The 22,184-nt window shown below is 45.6% G+C and overlaps 1 protein-coding gene across 1 annotated transcript in view; it reads left to right on the plus strand.

Moving 5' to 3' along the window:
* shroom4 (shroom family member 4) overlaps positions 1-22,184 on the plus strand; it is a 56,680-nt gene that overhangs the window by 21,744 nt on the left and 12,752 nt on the right. The window contains exons 2-3 of the mRNA XM_070993765.1: positions 298-449; positions 18,730-18,939. Of these exons, the coding sequence (XP_070849866.1) occupies positions 298-449; positions 18,730-18,939 (362 nt within the window). The remainder of the gene's footprint in view (positions 1-297; positions 450-18,729; positions 18,940-22,184) is intronic.

Below are 22,184 nucleotides of genomic sequence, written 5' to 3' on the forward strand. Positions count from 1 at the left end.
CTCAGTCAGCGCTGTGGCAAACACACACACAGTCTATTACAGAGGAATGTGATGGGTTTCTGTGGGATGTGTGTTTCAGGCTGTTTTGGAGATGCTCTTTAGGGCGGCGTCGCCATGGGGACAGAGCAGTTGAACAAAAATGCCTCTAAAAATGGGCTTTAAAGGAGTCGGCATGGCAGCGGGGACGTATCGCTGACTGACTTTTTTATTCCTCCTTCATTTCTTAATCTGAATGCGCTTCTGTTCGCCGTCCAGCTCTTCTCTTTTATCTCAACCAATTCATGTCTTTGTCCACAGATCGAGGACGGAGGGAAGGCCGCCCTGTGCGAGAAGCTGAAGGTCGGCGACGAGCTCATCAACATAAATGGATCCGCCCTCTACGGCAGCAGACAGGAAGCCCTCATCCTCATCAAGGGATCGTACAGGATACTGAAGCTGACAGTCAGGAGGTAAACGCTCGGCCCGACAACAATGTGAAATACATACATAGGTGCTCATACATCACCTTCATCGCGACACGCACTTGAGATATCTGCACGCACATGGTTTTTTCCACATAGCTTGTCTTCAAAGGGAGTATTCGAGCGTTTGTCTTCCTCAAACGGATGTGCATCTGTCGTCTTACGGACACTTAAGTTGTCTTGGCTCGCCTGAGTCGAAAGGAAGGTGGAGGTGGAGACGAGCTCTTCCCGGTCTGCTCGGGAAGCTGCTCGCCTGGCGTGCAAACGCACATCCAGGCAGCGTTTCGCAGATAGGGAATGTTTCGCAGGAAGTGACCTTTGACCTCCTGGGTGTCAGTGGAAGAGCTGCCTCTGATGAGCGGCGCAGCAGTGGACATCTGGGACTGTGTGTTCAGTAATCAGCTGTTTGAATCAAAGGAAGCATTTGGGGTGGGGAGGGGGGTCCGATCTCATAAATGACACATAAAGTCATACAAATATAAATATTTATTTACTTCAGCGTTTCTAAGTGCAGGTGCGTGTGTGTGCGCTGTGTCTGTGGCAAGAAAGAAAACACATGCACACACACGCCATGCTTAGTGAAATTCTTCTCCGCTTTTCACCCATCCTGGTAGTCTTTCCTCCGCGGCAGACCAGGAGCGGTGGGCTGCCATCCGACCGGCGCCCGGGGACCCAGTTCCTTTTTCGTCACCATTCAGGTGGTGATTTTCTTGCATGTTTTTAGTGGGGGTATTTTTATGGAGGATACCCCAGGTGAACATGGGGAGAACATGCAAACTCCACACAGAAAGGCCCTTTTTCCTCGAGCAGCAGGCACCAAAGGCATGGTGGAGGATACGCCCCCAGTGCTCACAGCGGGATTCGAACCGGGACCTTCTAGCTGTGAGGCGACAGTGTTACCACTTGTGCCGCCGTACGTATCGGACTCCGTAAATGCTGTAGTAGTTCTATTTTTCTCCAAACGGCGTCTTTTATCCTCGTTGTCGTGACCTACTGAGGTAGGAACTACAGAAAAATACCTCTTCATTTTGCTTGAGTCTTCTTGTTATTCTTAGTTGTTGCGGTTGCTTTGTTACAAAAATGGCAAAAGTCGCAGTTTCCCGGCACAGATCAGCGAGGGCGGGAACGTTTAGCCGGAAATGTAGTTCTTCTGTATTCGGATTGAGAAGGACAGTACACCCTTAGAACTACAACTCCCATGAAGCATTGTTCCAACAACTGACGAATAGGACAAGAGACAGTAATAAGTTTTCCCCACTGTTTTTTAGACATGATACCAGCGCAACACCGTCGCACTTGTGCTAGTGGATGCATGTTTCTCTTCGCACAGAATGATTTTTAGTAACAAATGTGACAAAAATTGTCGCACTGTACAGCCCTGCATTGACTGAGCAGATCGGCTCCAGTGTCACCGATACCCGATCTAGAATTTTCTTCAATATTGGGAACGATACCAATACCAATATCGGTAATAGTGAACTTATTGTGAAAGTTACCCATTTATGGACCCACTGTCCAATAGTCACTGTCTTTTGTCTCTGTTTTGGTCTCCACCAACTCCTGAGGGAAATAACTGGCTCTTTATCTGCTAAATGCTCCACTTGGCTCACCAGCTTTGTCTGTCATTTAGAGCTTGGCATTTGATCCATCGTGGATATAAAAGCATAAAACGAGCAGCTTTAATGTTCGAGTTTCTGCAGGACGAGAAGCTGTTTGTTCTTCCTCTTTGCCGCCGTCCTCCTCGCGGCCCGACGCCGGTGTTTTGGCTCAGGAAGCAGAACTAATGGCAGGAATATTTCCAGCCTGTGAACTAAAGTGGATTTGGCATCTTAACGGGGGCTTAGAGGGTGTGGGCTGAAACTGCCCTGCAGATCTGAGGTCAGATTTAACGGCATGTCGGCTCAAGCTTGAATTATATGTTGAGCTCTTTGAAACGTTTTCAGTTTAGCACTTTCTTATCACCTGGATGCTATTTTTGCTCTGCCCTCTCTATTCTCATGCTCATTCCAAACATCCTTCAGTATTTTTAAGCTCATTAATCAACTCTACACCCCTCTTTACCTCGTCGTCGCCCCTCAGTGGATGTAGTTGGAAATGCAGCACAGATGCAGGACAGACTAGAGAAAGAAACGTCGACTTTTTCCACGTTTTATTGTTATTTTTCTCAACTTTCCTGCCTCTGACGTTGATCCTTCACCTGATTCTTCACTGGGCTCAGCCTTGAAACCAGCGTGGGAGATTTTACTGGTGCTGGAAGCCAAACAGCCTCAGACAGCTGTTTGGTAGCAACGCGTCTCGTCCTGGCTTTGAAACCGGACCAGCCGTCCAGCGGTGGGAGCGTCGCTGGGTTTTCTGCTGCAGGCAGACCCCCCCCCCTTGTCTAATGCTGTTAGACACACACACAAACACACACACATGCGTGTACAGTGTGAATTCACACGTAGTCAGACAGACGAACGGACATCGATGTCTTCAGGAATGCTTCTGGTTATGAGAATGCCACCATTTAAATCCACGGTGTGTGTGTCAGTGTCTGGTATGTACTGCATGTCTGACTCGCAGGGGCTTTCCCAACGCCGTGTGTGTGCGTGTGTGTGTGTGTGTGTGAGAGAGTGTGCGTCCTTGTCCACATGTGCTCCACATGTAACAGCATCAGTTCGTATTCTGGTTTATTATTTTTGAGCATTATCCCCCCAAAAAACAGCACACTTGTACCTCTAAAGTCAACAAAATTAAGGAATACTGAACATTTTTAAGCTGCACCAGACTGATTTTCTTTATTGATGAATGTGCAGATTGTTTTCATTGATTCATTGATCGTTCGACCTGTAAAATGTCTCCAAACCCAAGCTCAACCAGCCTCCAAAAATCCAAAAACATTCACTTTGCTATCATAGAAGAAGAAAACTAGCAAATATTTACATTTGAGAGGCAGCTGTAATTGACTTTTTGGCTTTTTTGCTTTAAAAAAATGACTGAAATGATTAATAGTTCACTGAAATTGTTGATAATTAAGCGTTTCAGCTTGAAAAAGGAGTTAATGTTAAACATTATTAGCCAGATAGCAGCACTTTTTTTAACTTTTCCTGAAGGGAGATTAAAGAGTTTCCCAGCATGTTGAGTAATCCTGCAGCTGAATATGAAAACATGAAAACTGGGCTTAAACCCCTGCAAGAATAAGACGTTTATGACATGACATTCAACATCATGATAACCTTTAATCTGTGTGCGTTTGTGTGAATCAGTGTGTTTTTATGTGCTTTGACACTCACACACACAACCACCCTGCACACGTATGAAACCCACCTTGATTGACAAGATGCTGGCACTAACAGCCAATCACAGCTTCAGTATCTGGGCGGGTCCTTGTTGCACTTTGAACCCGACTCCCTGCCAATCACGTCACAGCCTCCACCGGCCGGGCTTTACTCATTACTGCAAGAACAAGGAACCCTCTGGAAGGCACTGCGGGAGTCTGCTGCCAGACACACACACACACACACACACACACACACACACACACACACACACACACACACACTCAGGGATGATGAAATGCTCACATTTGCACACTTGGCTCTTCTCGTATAGTTTTAACAGTGGAAAAGGGCCCTTAGTCAAAAGCCAAACGTCGTTACCACCTCCTTCAATAACACAACAGGGCTGTTGGTCCAGAGGTGGCCTCTGAGTGGAGGTTTCTCCTTCTAACTCAGGAGGTCATTATTCGCTATGAAAAACCAGGTGTGTGTGTGGACAGAAATAACCTCATTGGCTGAAACCTCAGCGTGTGAGTCATGGCTGCTGCTGCTGCTTTGTGCCGCATCAGTTCAGCAAACACAACAGTGACATTCAGTTTTACGGCCCCATAAAGTGGAGATGGACAGTCATGTTCGCGGCCACATGACGCTTTAAATCGAACACACCCTCTTTGTTTCTCTGCCTCTTAAGCAGTTCACCGCCATCGCTCGCTGCTCACTCTGCTGCTTTGTGCTGGACAGAAAGTGAACGGCAGGTTCAAGCTGTGGCCGTAAAACCAGAAACGGTGGTCTGAAACGCCTCATAGAGCCTTCGCTCAGTCCTTTAATGCATCGCTGATGTGAAATACTGATGCAGCGCAGCTTGAAACCTGCAGCATGTTAAAGCAGATTTTCTCCCCAACAAGCGTCCTTGTTCGGCAGCATCGACGCATCTTCATCTACCAATCAGAGCTGTCGCTGCTCTCGCTTTCTCCTCCCATAGGTGGCGCAGTTTGGCAGAACTGGTCCGACAGTGACCAAACAGCTCCCCCTTGTGGAGAACCTGTAGTTTTTTAAACACGGTGGAGTGTTTATGAGCTAATTCTTTAAAGCGTATAGCGTTCACGATGGCTGCCTGCCAAGCTACAGGGACTCCGCCGTGCGTGTTTTCATGCGTGTATTTTAGTAAGTGTGAGAAACCTGCGTCCCGGCCTTTTCTGTTATTCTAAGCTCAATTAAAGCTAAACTGAGACGGATACCCAGCACGCTTGCCTCGGAAACATCAGGAAATTACACGCCGGGGTTCCCCTGTGCCGTGTTTTACTGTAGGAGCGTTTGTGAATAAATGGGCTTTTTCACTCAGGGAGCAGGCCATGTTGGACCGAAGAGGAAGGAAACGCGGAGCTGGCGAGGAGAGATGATGATTTGTTCAACTTCAGCTGGAAAATGGCGCTCTTGTGCAACATTTCTATTAAAGTCTGGCCGGGAAGCTTTGAGACGGAGGCTTGTGTTGGATTTATAAACGGTCGTATTGTGTCTGACAGGTTTCCATTACATTAATCAGGAGTTGTGCAACACCGGAAATGAAAAGCATTAGATTCTCGTGTGTTTTTGGGTTGAAACCCCTCGCTGTGATTCATTCTGTAACATGTTGACACACTGGCGTTCACTTCAGTTCAGCGGGAATTGTTGGAGCTTTTCTCCTCCGTCCTTCACATCATTGTTCGCTCTTTAAATAAAACATATTCAGTTCAGGCTTTGCTGCATTGTCCCGACAGACGAGCAGGCCTGCAGGCTAAATTTGGCAAACCGCAGGAATTCACTGGCCTGCCGAGCAGTTCACTGGAGGGATAAGACAGCAGTGTTTTCGTTTTATTTCAGGAGTGATGCTTTATAGATGTTTTAACGAGCCAGCTCAGGGTGAAAAGCACCCACACGGCTGTTAAGTACTGTTTTATTTTCCTCCTAATTAAGGCAGCCATTATCTGAAAGAATGTGCTCCGAGTGTTCACGACAAGACGGAAAGAAAAGATCATTTTAGAAATATGACATTTAGCTGGTTTTTGGGGGAAAGCCTCAAACGGCAGTTAAAAGACTTCATTACCCAGAAACACCCCGAAACGAGAAGAATCGTGTTAGCTGAACTCTCGCAGGCTTGTGTACCTCATGATTATGGTAGCTGTGGCACGTTATGTGCATTGTTTACACGCAGTAGATGATTTAGAGCTGCAGCTTCAGGTTATTTCCATCATGCTTTCTCAATTAATCAACAGTTTAGACGATGCAATGAGTAAACCACGACATAACTCGTTTTGGGCGACCAACAGTCCAAAACCATCTGAAAATCCTCATATTTCAGCTCAGCTCGCCAAATCTTTGTCATTTGTGCTTGATTAGAGCTTTATAATTGGCAAACATCAATATAAACTAATCATTTAATAGCCTAATTACCTCACAACAGATCCACTCAGCCGTTGATTTTGCCCAGCTGTCACAGATTTTAGGTGTCAAGAAAAATGGATGTTTCCACGAAAACTGGGCAAACTCCACCCGCTGGGAGGCTGCGGTGGGGTCGGTTTGTCAACCGCCGTGTCCACAATAAAGATCTGAAAGGCGGGTCAGGGCGGCGTGCTCACGGAGGACCGAACTCCCGTGTGAAACAGAGAAATTATGTTTGATGTGTGTGTGGATGTGGGCATAATCAGGCCTGACACTCTCCACTGACATCGCATGTTTCCAGTCTAAACACGCTCCGACTCTGAGATTTGAACATTTTTGACTCGTAACGCCACATCTTTACTGTGACTGTATCACGTGACCTTCTTCACGGCTGTCAGGGAGTTTTTGTCTCTTTGCATCTTTTGGGGTGTTGATGAGTTTTCCAATATATTTCTGGAAGGGAAAGAATGTCGGGGATGTTTTGTTGGCTTGACCTGGAAATGTTTCCTTTGTAGTACTTCCTGTTTTCGGCGACCTTTTGTTAGATCCAACTCGACGCCCTCTGTGTGTGTGTGTGTGTGTGTGTGTGTGTGTGTGTGTGTGTGTGTGTGTGTGTGTGTGTTCCCCCCTTCCCCCTCCGCTTCCCGTCCACCTTGGACTTAATGCGTTGGTGGAATTTGTGTTTATGTTTGTGCGTAAAGAAGCAGTATTAATGGGAAGCGAGCAAAGACCAAACAGTTTATTTACAGCCGCTGACCGAACAGGAAATGGCTTTGTCGATGCAGGTGTGCGCACGTGACTGCGTGCATGTATGCTGTATGGACGCTTCTAGATTTTGAAGGCTAAAAAACTTGGATTATTCACAGAGAGAGGAAGAGGCTCACATTTTGGGAAGCATTCGCTTTAGAGCTTCAGAGGCGCTCGTAGGTGGTTTTTGTCACCTTTGACCAGAGTCACAGAGTGAAAACAAAGAAAAACAGGCTAGCTGTTTCCCCCTGTTCCCAGTCTTTATGCTAAGCTAAGCTAACCAGCTGCTGGTTTACTGTAAAGACACGTTATTCATGTTCAACTCACACACACTCACACGCAGCAATCTGTTTAATATTTCCCTTAAGTGGCGACGATGGGATGATTTTCTCTGTTGAAGATAATCAGTCATGACTGAGTGTAAAGTCTTCATAAAATCCTGTTTTTCAAAGAAGAATCAACAGAAAATGAGCAATAATCTGTGAAGTCCAGTCCTTGCACTCAGTTTCACTGATCTTGTGAAGTGCATTTAAAGCAGCTGTGGTCAGCAAAGCTGGACAGTGACATCCTGAACACGACAATGAAAACCTGGATCCCATGTGGAGTTTTTAACTTTTGGTTTTGGTCATTTTCGAATGTAACTCGCTAAGAAATGTCTCTTTCTCTCTCTGGCTGCACCGGCCTTCTGTCCATGCATGTCAAGTGCTGCAAAGCCCAGTGGGAAGAGAAATAACTCCAAATTACACCCTTTGCTTGAGTTCAGGTCTCAAATTTGGGAGTACCAGTCATGCTCGGCCGGGCTTTCTTAAAGATGCAGGTGTTCGGTTTTATCCCTCCATTAATAGGAAATGTTTCCCGTTCATTCTGGTGCGATCAGCCAACCAAAACTCACCGTTAGAAACGCAGCTTTATTTCTGCGTCTTTTCGTGTCACGTTGGAAGGAAATCCCTCTCAAAGTCAGCAGCGAAACGAAACAAAAAAATTTGAGTTCGATTCGAGATTACCGGGCAGCAGAGCAGGAAACGTCCCCGAGACTGAGGCGCAGGCTGGGGTTAACGTGGCAGCGCCGATCGCTCCCAGCGGCGGGAGGAGCGAACGTCAGGAAATTAAAATGATAATTACAAGAGAGGCTGATATCATGTTTGGTGTTTTGACAGGGCAAACAGGACTTTATGACAAAGCTCTTTCATCTCGGCTCACTCTTTCATCTGCGCTACACATTAACTAAACATTTATTTAGCCCGAAGGCTGGACGAGGAGGAGGAGGAGGAGGAGGAGGAGGAGGAGGAGATGAAAGAATGGAAACAGGGAAAGTGGGTGAAGGAGAAACGAGTTGTGGGAACTTTAAATAAAACGCAATTTTGACATGTTTTGACACTTTCTGCTCCTCTGATTCAGATTTATTAACTCATGTTGTGTAAGAAGCACAAACAACATTAACAACACAGATGTCACGTGACAGGAACATCATGTGACCCACAGCCGATTGGACGAGCAGGTCGTACATGTGGAGCAACGTTTCAGTTCGTCTTCCGCCTCTTCGGCGCTGCAGACCTCCTCCGTCGACTCGCTCCTCCACTTTTGTTCATGGATGCTTGTTTCAAGGAGGACACACACATGCACACACACACACACACATTCATGTGATTGTTTGGAATTTTACCGCAGACTGATTGATGGACAACACACACGTGCACGCGCACACACACACACACACACACACACACACACACACATCCCGTTGTTTAGATTTTTGTGCCGCTGGGTCTCTGGAGACTCGGGCAAGACTGAGGTCTGCGGTGCCAAGAGCCATGAAACACAATAGTCTGCCCCCCATCACTTCTCCCAAACCGAACAATAGACATTCCTGGCATTCCTCAAGACCTCTTCCTCACACAAACACACACACATAAACACACATGCACACACACAAACACACACACACACACCAGTCTGGGTCTGATTAGGGCCTTGACTGTAAATGACTTCGCTTGTGACGCTGCTGAGGATGAATTATCGAGCATTGTGGACAGAGAAGTTTAAAGTGTGTGTGTTCCTGCGCTTCCTCGGCGGGTTGCTCGTTAAATCGACAGGATGAGCGGAAATGGGGGGCGTCGGTAGCCGAAGGGATAGACGAGAGTTTATGAGGTTGGCGGTTCATCGGGGTGGTGTAAAAAAATAGAAGTCAGGGCATCTAAAAATTCCATGATGCTGAATTGAGTTTGTTGTGTGTTAATGGTCTCTCCTCGCTAAATACGCTGCGTCCACGCTCAGTATCTACTCGCCATGAAGCGACGAAGGAAGAAAAGCTAATTTCAGTGAAAAGCTGCCTGTGGGAGATTTAATAATCTCCTGCAGAGGAGGCTTAACGTGACTCACACTATATGCAGTATAACTAGGAGTTAAGCTAACCGGCCTGTCTGTCAGGACTCTGCACTTGTTTTTAAAGAAGTATTCATTTGTTTTTTGGGCCACTAGGGGGCAGAAGAACAAGCTAGAAACACAGTATTGACATATTATCATTAGACAAGGGTGGTTTGACCAATGTGTTAGCAAACAGCTGGTAGACACCGAACGACGTTAGTCTTGTCCATGTCGCTCTATTTTGGTCTCCACCAGCTCCCGAAGATCATATCATGCTCGTTAGCTGCTAAATGCTCCATTTGCTAACGTACAGTGGGTTTTTAGAGCTTTAGTGCTACAAACAGCTGCTTGCTATGAACCCAAACAGTGAGTTAAAAAATGCTAAAAGGCTCTCTAGCGCTCTCAGCTAACTGGGATGGTAATCCTCTGCCGCCTCTGAGACAAACGCTAATATTTTGTCATGTCATGGTCGGACTCAGGTGTGTCTGCGGTTGGAAAATCAAGCTGCAACACGTCTGTTCTCTGGTGTTTTTGCTGGTTCCAGCCTCTCAAGCGAGAAGATTCCCAGCCTCTCTTTGTCTTATGTGATAACAGACTGAATGCTTCGTGGCCTGTGGTCATTTTTCTGACGTTTCGTAGACCAGAAGACGAGTCCGTTAATCTGCAAAGCGTCCAGCGCAGTGTGTATGAGCGCGAGTGTGTGGGCGAGTCGGTCCTCGACGCGTGTGGTCTGCTGCAGTTTATCTGTCTCCTCTGGCCTGGCTTTTATTAACCGGCCCATTAAACTGCGACTCCATGATACATGACACTGGCCTGCCTCCACACACACACACACACACACACACACAGAGACACACACACAGAGACACACACAGATTCCTAGAGGCCAGCTTGGACGCACACACATGTTAAAAAGATGTTTCTGTGTTATGGAAGAGGAAACAGGACATTAAGCGTCATCATACTAAATCAGTGGTCTGGGGAGAGAGAGAGGATATTCCCTTTAACCCTGTAACCTCGCTCGCCCCCTCATGCTGGTATTTAATTAGTGTTTTTGTATCTCACTCAAAATATAAGTTATGTGATTTTAACTCTCGCCGTTAAAACATCTCAGAGCTCCATAACAAGGCTGCAAATGATCACATTATTGATTAGGATTTTTTTTTGCAATTATTGATTATTTAGTCTCTAAAACTACCTATAAAATACATAGATATATTCACTTTGAGATGAGGCATGACAAAGCTGCAAATCTTCACCTTTTAGAGGCTGGAAACAGCAAATGTTTCATGTTTTTACCTCATAAATAACTTCCTCACATGTGTAATAATATGGAAAATGAGGCGATTGTTATTTTTTATTTTGGTTGTTCTGATCTGAAGCATTTCTGTGAAGGCCTCGATCCCTCAGCAGCCTGGGAAGCAGCGTCATAAGATGGAAGGAGACTGAATAAACTGTCAGACAGGAGGAATTCCAGCTGCACAAGTGATTAAATTACAGATTAAAAATCCCAACATGAACAAAAACAATGAACACAGTGTCCTCAGGCTGCGCTCTGCTTCCACCATCACGTACGAGCCAATGGAGAGCGAGCTCACTGTGCTGACTGAGGATTAGCCAAATCTTCTGTATCACCAGGTGAACAGATGTTCATCACCTGGCCTGACAGCATGTAAACACACAAACAGGGTTTGATTTGTCCACATTCTTCAGCAGACGTGTGTTCATGAGAGCTCTGATGTAACGAAGCAGAAAATCTGAATTGAAACAGGAAAATCTAATCCGACATCGTCAATACGTCTTGTCTGTTCAGTAGCGACGGTTCGTGGAACGTGTGGAGACGAGTTGACGCAGGAGAAGAAGCGTCTCGCTCGTCACAGCGAATGTTTTCCGGTGCTTGCTTCGTTTCTCTTTGCCCGTCAGCTGACTCTCGCTCATGTCAGCGTTTACGCTTCTGACTGCTTTGACGCCTCAGCTTCTTTTAGCGCTTTCTTTTAGCATTCCCACTTCACTGACTCTTCGTGTCCTTTCTTTCTGACGCTTCCCATCCTATCACGTGCTGACACCTCAACCGTAGACCGTGTCTCTGTGACGCCACCCAGCAGTTTCTGAAGAGTCACTAATTCCTCCTTTCGCGACTCACTCGTTTGCTGCTTTAACGGACGCTTCCGCTCCTTTCGGCGCTCTCGCTTCCTTTTGCTCTTCAGCTCCCTGCAGCGCTTCGGTTTAGCTGCTGCTTCAACCTCTTCCAGCGTGCTCGTGTCAACTGCCTCCACCATTTCTTCCAGTGCGTTTCTTTCAACCACCGCTTCAACTGCTTTCGGTGCTTGAGCTCCAGATGCAGTTTGAACTCGCTTAAGTGCCTCATGAGGAGTCAAGCTGCTGCAGAGCACATCCAGTTTACTGATCCACGCTGATGCTGTCTGTTAGTGAAAAGTGATTCTTCTAAACACACGTATGACGGAACAGCGTGTAAATCACATGTAAGTTTCCTGGAACCTTTTGAAGGACTCACTTAAAAACGCACACACACACAAACACACACAGGGGATGGAGCAGTAACAAACAGCGCATTGTGCTGCAGATGGACTTCACCCTTCCTGCCATCGAGCTCTGGTATGAGCCTAGTCTCACTGTACTGATTACCTGGTATTTAGAAAATGTGTGTGTGTGTGTGTGTGTGTGTGTGTGTGTGTGTGTGTGTGTGTGTGTGTGTGTGTGTGTGTGTGTGTGTGTGTGTGTGTGTGTGTGTGTGTATGTGAGAGAGTGAAAGTACATATATGTGCATCTAAGCATGACATACATGTGTGTGTGTTTGTCATTCAGAAATCCATAATCAAGGGTGATGGGGGGCCTTAAGGCAAACAAACAGGAGTCTGATTGCACACACACACACACACCCACACACACACACACACACACACACACACACACACACAGTGCAGGGCTCAGACCCATAAAGCAAACAAATAAGGGCTGATTGCAGGCGAACACAAAGGGACAGAGGGGAGGAGGTGAGGCTGTTTAGGCTTTCTAGCACCGTTAACCCTTCACCCTTTTGAAAGGAAGACAGGGAATGTGAGGAATCTGACACACACACACACACACACCTTTGTGGAGTCTGCAGGAGATGGAGGTCTCCAGGAAACCCTTTGAAGCCCGCCGAGGGCCTCATGTTATTAAGCGTCCGCTGTGGCGCGGCTAATGTTGGACATTCACACGTCTCGCTCGCTCAAAGGTTCAAGTCCAGTCAAAATAACGAGGGAGCAGTGACGCTGATGCAGGCGGCCTTTTGCAGCCTGAGAGTAAAAACGTCCCGTGCTGAAAAAGTTGGTCGTGTGGGAAAACTGAATGCTGAAGCTGCTACGGTTCACTCTTCGATATTCAAAGAAGATATCCGAATTTGTTAGAAAACACTCAGCAGTACTTTTTTTTATGATAGTGGCAAGATAACGAGGTAAAAGCAATTTTGGATCCAAAGAATTTATCTTTGGATCCACAAGTTTATGGTGATCTGATTCATTTGATGCACGTAAATATACTTCTGTAGAGGTCTGCAGTGTTAGAAACAGTCAAATAAACGATAAATCAGTTGATATACAATTAATGGATTAATTGTTTCGGTCATTTATAGAGAAAAAAATCTCCTTCCAGCTTCTCAAATGTGACTTTTCTCTCTTTTTAATTGTAAATGTAATTTGACTGTTAACTTTGAGCTCTGGGATCTTGTGATGGGAGTTTTAATTTGTAATTTTTCTATATTTTGAGCTTTTCTTGTAGTAGAGAGCTGACAGGAAGCAACAGGAAAGAGGTGTAATGACATGTGACATAAGATCCCGGGCCGGACTCAAACCTCGTGTGTCTTTTTATTATGTATCTGTCAGAAAAATGAACATCATGCAGTGAGACGAGATGCTTTGCTCCTGCAGTTGATGCCTCCACATTCACGGGGCAGGTGGACCCAAACACTGCTGATACTAGACTGCAGGTCTTCTCCATGCATGGACAGAAAGCTGGAGATTCAGCAGCGAGTGCTTTAAGCTCTTTATTTCACCAGCTTCTGACTCGGGTCTGGTTCTCCCATCCTGCATCCTTAAGCTTATCAGCAGCATGGGCTGTAATGCTCACTGGTCCCGTAACATGCTGAAAGCCTCTCTCCCGCTCATCCATCACCTCGACTCATTGTTTTCGTCTGTAATTACTCCTCCTGTATCCTCCTGCAGACCTCCCATCATCTTTTACACTCCCCTTTTTCTTTCAACACATTTTGTTTTTCTCGTCCGTCTGCCAAGCTGAAAAAAAGCCCCCTCGTCTGTCCAAAAGTCTCTGCTTTCTTTGCTCTTTCGATCTCTTCTGCATGCTCTGCAAACACACGTGCGCGCTAACACACACACGCACACACACAAGGAGGAAGTACCTCTGCATTTTTTCCCCCCGTCAAACAATAACAGCGTGGAACTCTGGGTATTATTTTAGCAGCCGTCCACCACTTTATCTGCTCTCCACAATGCTTCCTCTCTCACTGACTCACACATCCTGCCTGAGAGGGGGCGAGAGAGGCAGGGAAAGAATGAGATGAGAGAGAGAGAGAGAGAGAGAGAGAGAGAGAGAGAGAGAGAGAGAGAGAGAGAGAGAGAGAGAGAGAAATGCGGAGTGCAGGAGGGAGAAATAGCCATGTTTTGTCTTCCAGCGAGAGGAGCGAGGGAGGAGGAAGGGAGGAAGAGGAGGGAGAGGGGATGTGAGGATCGTCGGTTGGTTTTTCCCTCTTGGCCAGAACCTGCCAGCCACTTTACTCCGTCAGATGGACTTCAGCTCTCGGACACTTTATACCAAGTCTCAGATGTTAAGGACACAACCTGCTTCTCCCACCAGACCTCGACTGGCTTGAGGCAAAAGTTGTGACATTTTTACGAGGCGTCGATTCTTCTCGGGAAACCCGTGAGGAGCATTTTCGAGAAGCCCTTGTTTTTTTTTTTTTGAAGGCTTCCTCTGTAGAAGCTCTGGGGTATCGGGGATGCTGGGACCTGAACTGGGATCAGTTTGACAGCGCATGCTTCAGCCTGCAGAGACCGGTAGGTTTGAAACTCGGGCAGCTTTAGCCATCTTTGCTGAGGCTCCGCGTCAGTTTAGGATTGATAGCTCGTCTTGTTCGATGAACTGCAACTTGCATTTTGCGGTGTTGTAGGAATAAATGCACCTCGAGAATCTGAAGTTTGCGTCTCTAGAGTCAACACCAGCCATGCTTTTATCCTCCCAGGGAGGGGTTGTTGAGCACATGATGCATTTTTCCACAAACACCCTGATACACAAACCTTTTGCCTTCTTCTTTGCAGCCTTGTAATCATCGCTGCCTTGTTCCGAGTCCTTCATCTCCTCTGAAAGTCATGTATTCCTTATCAGTGGGACTGTGTGGACTCTAAATCTATCTGTCTGGCAGCCTGTCTGGCATTTGGTCTGTACTGTATTGAGACAGTGTGTGTGACTCAGATTATGCGCGTTGACCTTTGCGGTATCAGTCAGCTGTTGCAGTTTCTGACCGTTAAGCAGGACATTCCAGCGGATCCTTTCATAGAGGCTCATTCAGAGCTGAAGACGGAGAATTCATAATTTCTCGGCCTTTGACTGCTGTCGAGGCTCACCAGCTCCTCGTCTGTCTTTTCACTTGTTCTGCTCTCTCCGCCATTACTTACGTCTTTTTTTAAATTTCCTTTATCAGTGTCTCAGTTTAAGATGAACAGTAAGAATCTGTGCAGCACCCTGTGGATATATTTAGAAGCAGAAGCTCGCCACGTCTCGCAAACCTGATTGGATTTCCTGGTTGGTTGCGGTCACCACAAAAGCGACCAATTCGCCCATTATCTCGGTTTCCACTTCAAGGACGCGCTGTTGCCTCTCGTATGCCATGTGATTCCTGTTTGCATGTCATTCCTGGCTGAGACAGGTAGCCAACTGGGTTACAGTGCTAGAAACAGGAAAGGGGGACCTCTACGGACAAAGCCAGTATCAGCTCGCACAGTTGACAGTGGCCTTGGTAGGCGCTACCTCAAACGGACACTGAGAGCCAGTACCTCGGTTCGTTTCCTGCGCCCTGTAAATGAAAGGGCCGCAGACTCGATGGAGCCTCCGTTGCTGTCAGTGAATAAAGGCTTTGGAAACCTTTTTTCCACTGGCATTGCTGGAGCTACAAGGCTGCAGCACATTTTCTGACTCGGGTCCTTGAGATAGCTGGAATGACCTGCGTTGTTTAGGTTGAAGCGAAGCGGTTTAGTGGAGGAACAAACTGTGACATCTTTTCCACTTAGATCCTTGATATTGAGCAGCTCACCCTCAAAACCACACGATGCTCTCTGGATCTCCAAGAATTTTAATGCCTTAAACAACCCAGTAAGCATGTTTTTGGTCATTTTTGGGTGCTTTTTCTGTCTCACCTTACACATTTTTCTATGTTCATATGCCTTGTATCGCTGTAAATGACAAACACCTTTAATATCACTGAGTTTGGAGCGTGAACATGTCGCCTTGGAACCATTTGGAACTTTTTAGTGTCTTTTTTGACATTTTATAGACTAAACTGCCGATCAGTCAATGATTAATCGCGAAAGTGTTTGTCTGACACAGTTTTTACCGTCGGTTCCTGAAGAAACAAACTTGAACTGAAACTGGAGTTCCTTTCAACAGCATTTCAATGACTACATATTTCAGCATGTAGTTATTGAAGCACTGATGAAACAAAAGGTTTATGTTTCTTGGATCACCTGTGAATCACTAAATCATGCTTAACGGGTGCATGAGGCCAGACTAATTTAAGAAAATCTCTGCTCATTCTTCTGCTAAAACGAGTGCTTGTGAACCACTAAAACGACCAGAACGGAGTAAACACTTCACTCGATATATTAGACTTTCATCGCCTCACAGTATCACAGCTTTGGTCACACGTAGAAGGTTCAGTTCTTCTCGCTGTAAATCCTCAAATCTGTGGGATACATGATTGCTGACCCCCAACTTGAGCAGTGCTCAGAGCATTTTGGTGGTTTGGAAGAAACTTCCCTTCTCCCCTGCAGGGCTTCAAAACACACAGCAGCGTTCGATGTTACGTTCTTAGGTTGCAAAACTGCACACTTGTCATATTTTTTCTTTATCAGTCTCACTTACTTTGGCGTCACATCGTTTGTTTTGATTTTCACGGTCGTCAATCTCTGAAAGCTAAACTTGGGGAAATGGGGGGGGGGGGGTCCGCTGATGTTTGTAGTAGGTTCGATAATGGTATTTTGTGTGGTCGAGTTTGGGTAGTTCCCACACATACTCGTTCACACACACGCAGGCATAGGCGCACATACAGAAACACGCAGGCTCTACATAAACTTTCTCAGGGGATAATTTAAGGACATTGTCAGCAGAGTCGAACAATCAGCGGGCTCAGATAGAAATCCCTCTTAAAGAGCCAGAACCAGGAAAGGAGCGTGTTTATTTTGGAAATGTTTCTGCTGCTCCTGCTTTATCATAAACAGTAGAAACGGTCCTTTCCTTTCCCTCACCGTGCCAGGATCCGCATTCCTTTCCCCAAACTGCACCTCCAAATGTTTCCCTGAAATACCCAGAATAGTCTCATTTTACATTTTTCTACTTTCGGTATGAGAATCGTAGCCAAAGACTTGTTGGGAGGGGGGTTGGCTGTTCTGCCCACCTAGCGGTTGTCCTTGTTGTTTTCAGAGCTGTTTTCAAGTCTCCTGGTTCAGGTCCCAGTCAACAGACACAAGTCCATCTCAATTTGATTGACAAAATACCAACTTTGGTACGAGTCTTCACGAGTCTCACACCTATTGAGACAAGTTTAGCTCGTTAAGTCTCATGTTGATCAGAAGAAGTCCAAGCCAGATTTGGGACTAGTCAAGTATCAAATCAAATAAGAAAAGTCGAGTTAAAATCTTGTAAAAACTCAAATCAGTCGAGACAAGTCCAAGTCGAGTTTGAGTCTTGTTACGTCTGCACTCAGTTGATGTAAAACTGGAAGTCAAACGATCCAAATCCCTATCAGGTTCAAGTCAAACGCATTCAACACAAGTCAAATGTGTGTCAAGCCAAGTCTCAAGTCGGATGAAAAATCAGAGTCCAGTCAGAGACTTGTTAAGTTTCAAGTCAGTCAAAAGAAGTCAAAGTCAAGTGTGAGTCTAGTCAAGTATCCAGATAGTCCAAGTCCAGTCCCAGGTCAGTTGAGACAAGCTTAAGTCAGGTTTCAATTCAAATAAAGTCCCGAATCAGGTGAAACAAGTCCAAATGGAGTTTGAGTCTCGTTAACGGTAATCGAGACAGGTCCAAGACGTGTCCCGAGTCAGTCCAAGTCAAGTTTGAGTAATGCCAAGTCAGCAGTTTTCGTTGTTTTCACGCTCTCTGTGTCTGCAGCAGTTTTCCCCTCTGTGCTCTAATCTGGACGATGAAGTTATTCACATACTGGGCTCTCTCTCTCTTTTAGACACTCTTTCTGTTTCTCCTTCAGTCTCACACACACACACACACACACACACACAGTCTGCAGGGGGTTGAATTGAATCTGGCCAGCATATGGGATCGGAAGTCTGTTTAAGGGAATTAGCGAATATCATGGGATACGCTGGAATGTCTGGCCTCAGATCAGACTGGAGATCTTACTGTACATGTTAGATGAGTTTTTAATGGCAGCCAAACAGCGTTTTAGGAAGCAGTTTCCACAGAATTTGGGTTGGCAAAGCATCGCTGCTGTGAGCTTTATGGGAGCCCTGATCCTCCGCGATGCCTACGACTGTGGTTGCGAATAAGGATGTCATCTTGCCTGGTTAAATTATCGGATTTGGATCCTTAAAAAAAAAAAAAAAAGCTTAAAAGGATGCTGTAGTCAAACAAGAGGAAGTTGCAGAATGGAAAAACTGACCTATTGTATTTAAAGGAAATTACATCAGCCGTCAGAGGAAAAGGACGACAGCCTTCATTTATCTGTGTTGCACATTTATATAGTTAGACTGAAAGAGCTCAATACCACAGAGCGGCTTTACATTTGGGCAAAACATCAAAGTTTACCTTTTTAATTTACATTGTGACTCAGTCCTCGGCTGATGCCAGCGCCGACAGACTGTAAGTCTCTGAAAACGCCCTTTTAATGATGACCTCTAAACAAAAATGCCTGTTGTAAATGCAAAAGATGCAACACAGAATCTCTTTGTGTGCTTAGAGGCACATCGACAACAAAATGTAAATGCAGAAATAAACTCCCAGATGCAGATCCAACCAGAAATGTCTTAATATTTTGTCCACCCTGTTCACATCAGTGAGAGCAGACCAGATTTCACTCAAAGCTGAATGTTATAACCTTCATGCAGGAGACGTTTACACGGTCTAACCATGTGATGCATCATAACAGGAGATGTTCAAAGCTGTGGCTTCGGCGGGCGCCATGACGGTCTGCCGCCGCCGTTCATCCTCACCTGACCTCCTCCCTCTCGTCCCTACAGGCGCAGCGTTCCTCTCATCAGGCCTCACTCCTGGCACCTGGCAAAGCTATCGGAGCCGCCCCTCCCTCCCCCTCCCCCTCCTCCTTCTCCTCCTCCTCCGGCCTGCCTCCCCCCTGCCGACTCCCCTCCTCTCCCCCCTCCTCCCCCTCTGTCTGCCATGCAGCTCCACCCCGGCCCTTACACACTACCCTGGCACACAACCGACAACAGGTGAGCATGGTCTGTTTTACAGGTGTTTGCAGGTGTTGATGTTCAGATTTGTCCATGCACGTCACACACAGACTGTCTGCCTCTAAGTCACTCATTCTGATGACCGTGACTCGCCCCCAGAAGCCAACAGTTGCCAGGAAACAGGTGACATCACCGTGTTCTAATGTCAACACTGCCCACGCAGGAAGCCCATTGGTCTATTTTTGGCTTCTATTTAAACATTCCAAAGTGATAACCAATCAGACTGACAGACAAAGACCTGTTCTTCGTCTGTCTCCGGGGGCCAGGTGGATTATTATTATTTTTTTTTTTAACTGCCACAGCGAAATCTTTCCGTGTGATTTGGCGAAGACGAAGCAGAATGAAATCAGAAGCTCTTTTGTTTTAAATATATATTTTTTGACAGTTTTTGATGAGCCATTACCTTACAGTTAGCAGCCTCAGCTAATGATCGTTGTGAAGGCATCTGGAGATCCACAAAAGCCTTGAATGTGTTAAACCACAGCATCTAATGGTTGAATATAGCTGTTTAATGGTTGGCATGTGGTGTCCCAATGCATAGATATGACAGAGCTATCATTTTACTGTTAACCTTTGAGGGTGAAATAAGATAAAAGCTTTTGAAATAGTTTGGATTTTAGTCGTATTCTGTGCAAAAATTACATTTGAGTAAGTTGTCGCATGTGATTGTGGTGAGCTGCTGCTCGTCCACTTCATGATTCTTTTGTTTTACATGTTTAAAGCTACACTGTAACTTTAGCCGAACAGCAAAAAAAGAGGAAATCTCAGGATAACGATAAATGCTACAACATCATTCATCTAGCAGGAGCACAAGAGGACAGATTCAGTCAGGAAAACTGGCTAACATTTTGCTAACATTAGCCACAATAGGCTACTGGTCATACCAGACCAAATGATGCCATAGCAGCAAAACCAATGAATGTACAGAAATGAGCAAGAGGAAGAATTTGTCATTTCTTACAGAATCTAAAATCTTCCCAAAACCCAAAAAGCTTCTTCGGTCGACGTAAACAGGCTTGATTCTTTCTGCCCAAACATAACACTGCATATCTTTCTATCACTGTGAAACAATAGGAACAAAAGGCAGGATTGTCCAGTCAGGTCGAATAAAAAGAAGCACGGCGGTCTTTGTAATGCAGCATGATCTCACAAAGCTAAACCGCAATCCTTTAAAGGAAAAGAGGAAGTCGCCACCGTCTGTATATTGACTCACAATAAAAATAGCCTTTCCGTCTTTGTTTGTCAGCCTCATGGTACGTCAGTGCCCTGCTCTGTTCTGCTACGGATAAGAATCAGTGATATAATGCACCACTATTAGATTTAATAGTCCCACGTGGATTAGATAGCAGTGTGTGTGCACGCATGTGTGTGTATGTGTGGGTTTCTTATTCCCACAGTTTGTCCTGGCTGATCTCATCATACCCAAACACACACACACAAACACACACACACACACACACACACACACACCATCTGATGAGGAGGTAGCTCCCGGCATAACTCTGGACAATGGCATGTGACTCCCAGAACATGTGGACAAAGAGAGGAAGACATTCAATAAACTGTGTTTGTGTGAAGGAGAGGGACATTTTGTACACTCTGCATCTGTGTGTGTGTGTGTGTGTGTGTGTGTGTGAAAGTACTAAACCAAGTAAAAAATCCAGCAGTTTCTGAGTTTATCTCCAGTCTCTCTGAACACACACGCACATCCCGTCATGTACAGTATTTGTGTGTGTGCGTTCTGCTTTATCTGTGTCAGCCCTCACACTCACATGTTCCACATGATTGGACAGGAGTGACTGTCATTTCCTGTCCAGCTCCCGTCTCATTTCCTCTCTTCCTCCCTCTGTCACCCAGGTCAGATCTATACGGCGGCCTGGCCTTTCTCGTTCATCGCTCACTTCCTCCAAAGACCGTTTTCTCATGCAGATAATCAGGCTTTTTTCTCACGGTGTATTCTTCCTGCTTTCTTTTATGATATGTTAAACCACCGCGTCAGGGTTGCCTTTCCTGGCAGCCATCGTTTTCCACACAGTTCTGCATGAATCAGTCTTGAAACTTGCTGAAGCACTAAAGGTACATGTAACCTTTCACCTTCAGGTTCCCATTAAAAACATACATACTAGACTATGCATGGCAGCTTTATCACTACTGTGCCTAATTCTCCAGTACTACTGTATGCTGCGTTATTAGTGTCTATCAAGTTTAAACTTAAAGTTATATTTAGCAATATTCACCCTGTTAGCACAGCGTCAACTAAAACATATAGGATCTAAAACTAGATTTTGATGCAGGGCCCCCGTATGAGACAAGACAACAATAATTATCCAATAATGTAGGACCAGCCATACTTTATAATTTACTTCTTAGGTGAAATGTGGTCAACTTCAGACTCGCCTGTGGTGGTCTGGGGTCCTGCTTTTTCCATATGGTAATCCCTCTTTGGACATCCATTCTGCATTAATGCCTGTTTGTGGTTGTGCAGTTTAAAAGCATATAGATTTGAGAAGTCTCCGCTGCATTGCCTCACATTTACGAAACTTAACGCAGATGTTCGCTGAGACGGATTCCCAAACTCAGCAAGTTTTACCAGTCGGGTTGTCGACTCTCATGTTGTGCGGGAATGAATGAAAATCAAAGGCTGCCAAACACACAGGCATCGCTTGGACAGTAGGTGTGATAGAAAGCATACATGATTTTGCAATAAATGTGCTAAAACATGCAAAACCACATTCTGCAGACCGCCAAAACATTTCCCTACATAAGCAGAAGAAATTATATTTTAATAAGAGTCATTCGAGGAAGAAACGCCATCAGTTTTCAGATCTTTGCATGGGTTATAAACCATAAATACCACAGAAGCAGCCTGAAGATACTCTGCCGGTTGTTTCCTCATACTGGTTTGAGATCAAAGCCCTTCTGAAATGTCTCCCCTCTGTAACCTCTCCACTGTCTCCTGGGCAACAGCTTTCCCTATTGTTTGAATAAGACAGCGAAGAAGTGTAAAGGGTGAGTGGCCACTCTGTCTTCTTTATAAGAAAAAGAAATGCCACAGTAAAATCATTTTTTTGTTGTTGCAGGCTTTATGGATTAGATTTCAGCCAAGCGCAAAAACACTGGGTGCTGCTACCCCCCCGGAGCTCGCATTGATAGCAATATGTGAATTTATTTTTCTACCCTCCTCGCCCTGAGCTCCCTTTATGCTGAAAACAACCCCCTGTCAT

Source organism: Chaetodon trifascialis, chromosome 23 (genome assembly GCF_039877785.1).
Source record: "Chaetodon trifascialis isolate fChaTrf1 chromosome 23, fChaTrf1.hap1, whole genome shotgun sequence".
Classification (NCBI taxonomy): Eukaryota; Metazoa; Chordata; class Actinopteri; order Chaetodontiformes; family Chaetodontidae; genus Chaetodon; species Chaetodon trifascialis.